Genomic DNA, 9,369 nt, shown 5'->3' with positions numbered 1-9,369 from the left:
GTTGACAAAGTGGTCTTAAACAATCAACCAATTAACCAGTGCCATCAGACATACAGGTGACTGGAAGATAGGATGTTGAGTACTGGGTGTTGTGAGGTTATTCAAAACGAACTATATTAAAACACCTGCGGTGGTGGACATATTTTCGATCAGGAGGCATTTTACTAAAATTTACTGTTCGTTAAATATTCTACAAAACGTGAGTTGTGACCACAATCAGCTTCTCCGTTTAGAGAAACATCGTAACACTTCAAACAATTTTCTGTTACAAACAAGTCTTCCATCCCGAGTACCCCTGAATAGTATGTGATGGGTCCCCGGTTGGAAAGAGGATGGATATATACTTCCCAATCATCAGGACATATACTTCCTCTGATACGTTACTACAGCACCGATATAACCAGAGAAGGTCAGGTGACACGCCGTACTCGCACGGATAGACTGACCGTACGGGTAGACTCAACGATTTCTAATACACAAAGTTGGCCTCTTCTTTGTCAGTTGCGGACGCTCTCGGGACGTGTCCGTATGGTGACTTTCCGTTTTGATCCCTCAGGTATGAATCCACTCGCAGAGGTTGTTTCCTAGGCACCCGGACACCGGTCTTCTTGGTGGCGGCGCCTTGGTAGTATCCAGAGTTATCTGCCCCATGTTTGGCGGGGATCGGTTTAGGCATTACGACATCATTGCCGTCATCGCCGAACAGATCGTCGTCATGGATGGGGCCGCTGTGCTTGTCTTTCGCCCTAAGCTTCACTCGACTGCTGTAAGACGGATGACGTTTATTCGTTAAAGAAAATATATTGCGTAATATTATTTCCAAGAAAAGGCAGAGCGGTAGTCGAAAGGTTGAAATGGACGTTGATCACACTAAACGTCTAATCTCTACGGTGGTCTAGTTTTTGGCGCCTCTTTGTGATGAGACACGCTGTTTCAGGTCAGTGTTGTTTCAGGTCAATATTTAACCATACTGATAACTAATAATTGTTTAATGTCCTTCAGAACACGGTCGTTAAAGTTATGTTATAATGCATACATATTCCACTTACAACACAAAACAAACAACGGCAACGATGACGACGGATATACCAACCACGATTCCAGTGATGGCCCCAGCTGCAAAACACAATCAGAAATATGTTATTTTATATTTTTTTGTGTGTTATAATATTACAGGATATTTATATAGCGCACATACCTATGCAACTAGTGCTTGCTCACGGCTCTGGTATTTGTTTCCCTAGATCATTGGATGTCAATATCAGAGTCACATCGTTTTATCAGTCTCAACTCTCTGAGGACCATACAACTGCTGCTGCCACTAGGAGCACCGAGTTTGTTGTGGCTCTCGCATCCTATCAAGGTACCCTATCCACAGCTGGGTGAATCATAATACTTTTCTGTACGTTGCTGTACCCGCAATTTGGTATTTGCGAGTATCCATCTGGCCACCATCTGGTCATGTACCAACGGATTCATGGGTTCCTTTATGTGGACAGGGTTGTGTACTATACGCTAGGGGCCTGCACACAAAGTTGACTCTAATGGTTTTACACCCGTTCATATGTTGGCTCGATCCCGACACTTCAACGTCGATGCATGACTAGCCTGACGCTTTGGCCACCTCGCCCCCCAATTATTGTACACACATAAAACATCATTAATAATAATGCAGCTTTTTGTTTTGTGTGGTGATTAATGCCGCGCCCAGCAATACTCTATACGAACAATCAAGCCTGGACCAGACAGTCCAGTGATCAACATCACGACCACCAACTTACGAACTTGGGATAGACTGTCACGTGTCTACCAAATCAGAGAGCATGGTGAGACAACTAGCCCGTGCCTTATGGTCACTGTCACTACATCTACACAATCAGTAACTGTTGATATAATGCTCATCGCAAGAGGAGACTTAATTAATTCTGTGGTTATGTCAGGTCAGGTAGGCTGTTTGCGCGTCATTGTACCACGAGACAGGCGCTCTTAATACCATTCACTACGTTTTTTGCTCCTTTTTAATATTTTTTACAAGTGGTGTTTACAATTAAAGGTTTAGTACAATAATAATCATACTGAAAGATACATGTTGTCCCGTTTTCCTTCCTTTTTATGCATTATTTAGTTGGATCAAACGTCGGATTCGTTGGGGTTCCCCAGTAAACCCCTTCCACCTCGAGGTAAAGGCGTTTGACTGCATTTCTAACCATTCCTCGTTTTCATTTAACTCTCCGTGCTATTTCCTCCGCTATATTGACCTTTCTTACAGTGAAATCTGCTTCGGCACACCGGCGATATTGTCTGTAATATCACTGACGTTATCTTGAATTGAATATTGTTTAACCAATTAATTTGACGTAATTTGGGCACAGCATCAGTGCAACCTGTCTATTATACAACCTTATGCACAATCTAATTACATTACAAAATAGCTTCTGTATTGCGGAATCTGTAATTGTCTGTTAAAAGCAGTTCTTATATTTACAGTGATATATTTGTTCACACTGAATACCAGAAAATAGTTTAGTCGACCCCGTTATTGCGAGTCTCAGAAAAGGCACGAACATACCACTTTACAAGTTTCGCGTAAGAAATGGTGTGCCGTAAGTTCGCGACAGTTCATATCGTAACCTACAATGCCTGTGATAGCCTTAAATCGTCATATGTATCATTTGTCACAAGGACACCTATCAACAGATACATGTCCCTCATCCCTAGGTAATGACAACTTGAAGCAAGAACTTAAATGGTCTTCAGCAACCCATTCTTGTCGTAAGAGGGATCGGGTTAGATGATGCTAATGATATTGATAACTGGATTGTCTGGTCGATACTCTAGTATTTACCGACCGCCTTCGTGTAGCTGAGTTGAGTCCAGCGTTAATCAACAAGCAAACAAAGGTCATTTTTCTGCACTACTACAGTATTTATCCTCTCTCCAAAAGCTCACCTTTCAGCGACGTGTCCTCCGGTGCTGTCGTCTCATGTGGATCTGTAATAGTGGAGGATATGTTGAATTAATCATTAGTGTCAATGAATGTGCGTGCAAATACTTTTTATCCTGCTGATGGTTCCAATAAAGAAAATGTAGGGAACTCATATATCGCAAGTAAATTCACCATATATATATCATTAAAGGTCACATTACACATGTACCTTTCTGTACATTCAGTTTAAGGACACTATGTCCACAACATAAGCAGTCTAGACTACCAGTTGTCCGACTGTCATTTTTGTGGAAGTCGCGGTTGCCAAGCGGGCTGTGTGCTGGCGATTAGGTTCCTGACTCTGATGGTGCGGGTTCGCATCCCGTATGGGACTCAACCAAAAACAGTACTAGAATTTGTACTCAACTGAGAAAGTGAAATCCCCAATATGACATATGTTGCATTTGTCCACTTTCTAAAATGGCATCGTGTAATCACACTATGTCAAAGATGAGTAAGGTAACGTACGGCGTGTCGTCACAGGTTCTCCGTGACTGCAGGTAAGGGTCATCGTTGCTGAAACAGAAACATTTGATAGCGATGATATCTCAGTCACACACAAAGAATGTATGCAATGAGATAATCTACTTAAAGGCAATACTGTCTGTGACATTTTTTCAACTTGTAACAAAGTGTGATGGTTTATTTTTTGACCGACATGAGGTCTTGGAATAGAGATGGAAAGCTGATGTTTCGGGGCATCGGTAGTGCTTAATGCCGCCACGATATATCAAACACTCATTTCCTCGAAGTAGCATATTCATTCTACCCTAGGGCAATGTTTGCCGTTAATCCTGAAAAGATGTAGGTCCTAAGGACCCAGGATCTCGATTTTCGAAGCTCTCTTAGTGCTAAGATAGTCGTAAGTGTCATACATTATCATTAACCTACGACAATCTTAGCGCTAAGAGAGCTTCGAAAATCTAGGCCCAGGACCATAAAAGGTTGTGTGGCCTGATCAGAAGGCGTAGGCCCTATAGTTTAGCTTCAATTTAAGTATTTCCCAGCAAACATTTAACTCTAGTGACTGACCAGTCTTCCTTTACAAAACAAAAAAATCAACGTCCATGTCAAGAACCAAATGTTCTGTAAATTACTTCCTCAAAAATGATCATCGTTTCACTTACAGACAGCAGCTACTGATCGAGATGAAAAGTAGAATTCGCTGAATGATATTTTCTTTTAAAAAGCATTACGTTTAGCTATATGGATGAAAAAGCTGTCGATCTGCAGAAAATAAGCTTTGGGTCAGTGGTATTCAGTCGGCTTCAGGTCCGAGGATCCAAGTTAAGAACGAACGCTGTCAGGGAAACAGGCCCACTTGTCTTCGTGAGCCTGTCCAGATCACCCAATGATCTACACGCATGTCTTCCTGTCACGTCTCAAACATGTTCGGAGTTAGAAGGTCTGGACTCATTGCTGGCCATGCCCTTCTATGGACCTAAAGACGCCGGAGTTCGTGCACAGTACTCTTGATGCTGACCTTGGACACCATGGACAGGGTCTGTCGTCTACATCTGGCATTTGTTGGTACCTGTCCAACAATCTGTTCATCACTGACGACGCATTGAGCGCACCATTTCCAGTATACCAACAGTCTGTAGACTCTTCGAGAGTTCATAACCAAACAGTGAATGGAAACTATGTGACAAGCAGAATGAGGCAGACTGTCAGAACTAATAGTCTACAAGGCATGATCAACCTGCCTTGAAAGTGTCAAAATCAGGACCCACTCACTACGAGTGCGTGACGTTATTGCAAGTGGCACGTGCAAAATAAGGGACGTTTCAGTTTAGTGTGTCACTAACAGACATTGCACAGGGTATTTGTACATCAACACTCATCTGTGTTTTAATTTCGAATTAATATTATGCTTCATTGTCGCTTATGTATTTTTACAATATGTGAACACTGTACACTGTGCATTAAGGTATTAATCAAAGAAACATGTACCTTCACTCCGGAGATGTATCATCCCAAACTGGACGGGTCCACTTGAATTTCTGCCCACGCATATTGAGTATCCATTGTTCCTGTCCTGGATACAGTCATTTGACCAGCTATTTACAACCCCGCATGCAGGAAGTGAGGGAACATCTAGAGAGACGTTAAAGCTACAGTCATATTCTATGCGAGATGACAGATTTGTGCAGGGCACGTCCGTCATGGCAACCGTGTAACTACAGCAACACACGTCTCCCAAAGCCTCCGTCGACAGATTCAGACTGATGTGGTCGTCCCTGGTGATCCCGTTACTGCAGATGCTCACACCTGGGAGACAAGAAACCAGCATTGACAGTGAACCATCTTTCGAGTTTGTGAGTGAACGGCATACCTGCAACAATCTAAAGGGGAAAAAAGGAGAAAGGCTTGACACATTGTACCTATTTTTTAATCGAACCCGCTTACCAGTTAGCTGTCCATTCCATATGATCACCTTATGTTGATGTAGATAATCTAGTCTGGACCAGTCAATTCAGTGATTGATAATATGAGAATTGATCTATGCGAATGAAATGCGCTGTCTTGTGTAGACACCAAAGGTAACAGGTAATCATCCATGTACATGTTATTTTGGCGCAATGCTTTTTATTTATGATGTTACATGATATTCAGTATTTGTATCCAGTTACTATGGAAACACCAGTCGTGATCCGGCCAGTGGACTGTACTGCACAGTATTACTCAGAACGTGCACTCTTAATATGTCATGTAATAGTTTCCTTACGTAGGTCCATCACCCACAGCTATATATATACAATAATGCCGATGCAAGTTAAAGTTTAACTCACGGTGTTGCCTAAATTAAGTGACTGAAAGTTCAAAGTCTCATGACGCTTTTCCCAATTTTACACAAAATCAAGGAAGATGACACACAAAATGGCCTTCACCCGCACCAAATCTGATCCGAACCTTCTGTGTGCCACTAAACCACCCGGCAACACCTCTTTTGACTAAAATATCCAGTTTGTTTTTGACAAGTTAAACATCACCTGTTCGCAGCCGTAGATATCACAGAGAGATTCGTTCACTTAGTGGTATGAGTCTCCTTGAATATCAAGACGCTACACATACTTGGTTAAATAGTCCTCTACGTCAGTGGATATGTAAACAGTCGTGTCATTTATATTCGGACACTTGACGTAATTTCCATCGACTTACGTGTTATTTCAGTGCAACATAAATAATTTTCATGAAATCACTTTAGGATGGATCTTTAAATGTTTGTCAGGCAAGTGTGAAATCATCTTTACTCTACGCTAATAATTTCAATTCAGTTTTCCGACCACTATTTAACTAATGACATCACATTTATCACTTATGTATGGTTCCACAATGAACAATCCCATAGCCGCCATGTTAAAGGACATCTCGGCGCTGTACATATGTTGATCAACTTTCTGCCATTCGATAAATACACAACGGAAAATTAAGCAGAAATTATGCGATTTTAAGTAAGATGGTTCCTCACAAATGTGCAAAATTTGACTTGGATCTTACGTAAATTAAATCCATGAAAATTATTTATGCTACACTAAATTAACATGTAAGCCTATGGGAATTACGTTAAGTGTCCGAATATTAATGGCACGGGTCTGTAGCTCTATAAGACTAACAAACAGCTGTGAACAACATGAACATATTTTTTCAAAGGACACTCAAATCAGTAACGATGGTTTCTATTTATATTGCATATTATACAAACATGCAAGTTATATTTATCATGCTGAATTTCACAAACATGTAGTGGATGTGTGTAACAAAGAAATATATTTAAATCTCTGTGTAACAAAGAAAGATATTTAAATATCGGAGGTTACTTGAACGAGGAAAATGTATAAATATTGAGTCAGTATTTCAAATGTACAGTTTTATCTGTAACTATCTTTTCTGTTTACATTGCACATTTCAAACATACAAGTTGTATTTATCATGATGAATTTAATAACAATCGTATGTGTAGATTTGGAACATGAATATGTGTAACAGAGATATTTAAATCGCAGAGGTTATTTGAACAAGGAAAGTGTGTAGATTTTGAGTCAGTAATTCACATGGCTGACTATCCATACCAACAGACTGAATTGTTACTGTAGGACCCCTGTCACAAACACATTCGACACGCCTTTCCCACAAACTACACACACAATCACACAATAGAGGGCAGTTAGACTTTATCCATGGACCAGCACTCGGTTCCCAGATAGCGAAACTTTTGAGAAAGTTCACATTAGAGAGATTCTGACATAAAGACTTCACCCTAAAAAGAACAACAGCCATGAACTGGGGCGAAAAATATTAGGTTTGTAGTTTACTCGGTGAATGACCGGAAATGTATTGCCATTTCATATCAGCTGTTAAAAAACAACTCTCGATGAATGAATTTCAGATACATCTAGAAACGACTGAAGAGTCGATTGTACAAGTCTGACAATATCTTTACAAAGTTCCTGTTTAACGGCAGTAATACAGTTGCATGTCGCTGTCTGTAAACAATCAAGTCCGGACCAGACAACTCAGTGATTGACTTACGGCACACGATGAAATATCATTTTTGTCAAATGTTGAAATGTGCTGCATATATATGTTTAGCATATGAGAGGTTTTTTGACATGTGGTACATGTCAAAATAGGGATCTGCATCAGACATCATTTTCGTCAAATCTTGAAATGTCCTCCACAGATCTAACATAACATTCTGAAAGCGTTGCTTAGACCATGAATGCTGAATCTGTATGATTGTTCCTGGACATGAAATGAAAAAGAAATATTTTATAGTTGAAGTCCTGCCGTCTGTTCTATAACCTCACTCTTTGTCAAAGTGAGTCTTTGTACCAGGAGATAGCTTGGTCAGTATATCGCAGTATCCTGTATTGTAATGAATGTTTTCATGTTTACATGTTTTCTTTAAGTATCTATCTGTGATGGCAGGTTTTTTCGAAGAAACGTAATGTATTATTAAAGTGCATATCATAAATATCATAATAGCAATACTGCTGATGTGACTCTTAATCACATAATCAACTTACTCACTCGGATTCTTTATTTATAGATCCAAATACGAACCAGTTAAAGGAGTCATATTTGTCTTTGTATTTTCAGGTGGCTAAATCAGTGAAAGTGAACACTAAACATAGTACATAATAATACTAAAAATCCTAAATGGAGGCAAATATTTCAATGTATTTGAATTAAATTATGTTTCAAATCACCATTCGTCCGAAATTAGAGATTCAAACAGCGTGTCTGTTTTAAATTGGCAGTCGTCTGTTTTCTTCCCAAAATGCTTAAAGCTGCTTTCACAATAAAATAAGCACATTCTGTTTTCATAGTCCCATTTAATGATTCCTGGTGTTCCTGTCTTTCTCAAGTATTTTAAAAGGCTGTTACTTGTTCACAAACAGAAATATTCATTGTCCCATTCAATGATTCCTGGTGTTCCTGTCTTTCTCAAGCATTTCCAATGTCTGTTAATTGTTCACAAACAGAAACAAATATCACAATAGTGAATGTGAGGATGATAACCATCACCGCCATCGTCATCGGTACGTCATCGGTACGTCATCGGTACGTCATCGGTACGGTACATAAAAAATACAAACATGAAATATCTTTATACAATATTTTGAAGCCATATAATCAGTTTAAACCATTCAAAATTAGGGTAAGATTTAAATTGCTTTTCCTGATAAAACCCCTCTGATACAGCTGGAATTTCGCTTTTTAAAACACGCCACCGACACGAAAACCCAAACAAATGTTAAACATATCTAAAATTCATTCAGACTACAATTACGTTAAAATCAATGTCATGCGTTAAAAATCTAATTCTCACTTTATCTAATATTTAAGTATTGCTGGTTGTACATGAACTTGTCATTATACAGTGACATCCTTATGTCACATAGCACAAATACAACACTTGGGACTGCAGAGCTTCCGTTCTAGCTTGTATTTATACAACATATTGTACACCGAAACGCAATACTGACCTGTAGCCTGTGTCCATGCCACCAGTATTGCCATTGTTATCAGAATACAATGTCCTACATGCCCCATAATTAGTTATTGGTATACTCTTCTCCGATGTTATTAAATCCCCGGTTACAGTGTTATCTTCAAACGTTCACTACAAACGTTGTCGGACTGGTGACAGTCGTTCGGAGATTTACTTTAACCCACCCTGGGTTTGTATACCAGTCACTACTAGTGTGAATATGAATTCAATAGCGAATCCCAACTGTACTCGCCTGCTATTTGAGAACTTCTCACTTCCTAACAAAAGTTAATGGCCGAAAGCCCGCACATTTCAATGTCGGCGTTTTATTGAAAGGCGACGCGAAAAAAGGAGTCACGGAGACTCACATTCTCATTCAATGGCG

At 39.8% G+C, this 9,369-nt stretch overlaps 1 protein-coding gene across 1 annotated transcript; it reads right to left on the bottom strand.

Annotated features, from left to right (window-relative positions):
• Positions 1 to 469: 469 nt before the first annotated feature.
• Positions 470 to 9,013, bottom strand: LOC137287852 (uncharacterized). Its single transcript, XM_067820235.1, has 6 exons — positions 8,980 to 9,013; positions 4,940 to 5,257; positions 3,455 to 3,502; positions 2,950 to 2,991; positions 1,050 to 1,116; positions 470 to 764 (listed from the first exon to the last, which is right to left on the bottom strand). Exons 1-6 carry the CDS (start codon positions 9,011 to 9,013, stop codon positions 470 to 472), a joined length of 804 nt encoding a protein of 267 aa, XP_067676336.1.
• Positions 9,014 to 9,369: the final 356 nt, after the last annotated feature.

This window comes from Haliotis asinina, chromosome 6 (genome assembly GCF_037392515.1).
Source record: "Haliotis asinina isolate JCU_RB_2024 chromosome 6, JCU_Hal_asi_v2, whole genome shotgun sequence".
NCBI lineage: Eukaryota > Metazoa > Mollusca > Gastropoda > Lepetellida > Haliotidae > Haliotis > Haliotis asinina.
Note: the sequence above shows the minus strand (reverse complement) of the source record. Positions and strands in the feature narration are given on the sequence as shown.

Excerpts from the sequence above, each read along its gene's own strand:
- LOC137287852 (XM_067820235.1), bottom strand. The coding sequence starts at position 9,013 with ATGGCAATACTGGTGGCATGGACACAGGCTACAG. Across the intron at positions 5,258-8,979 it reads GGCATGGACACAGGCTACAG|GTGTGAGCATCTGCAGTAAC; the intron begins GTCAGTATTGCG and ends CTTGTCTCCCAG. Across the intron at positions 765-1,049 it reads GCCGTTGTTTGTTTTGTGTT|CAGTCGAGTGAAGCTTAGGG; the intron begins GTAAGTGGAATA and ends TCCGTCTTACAG.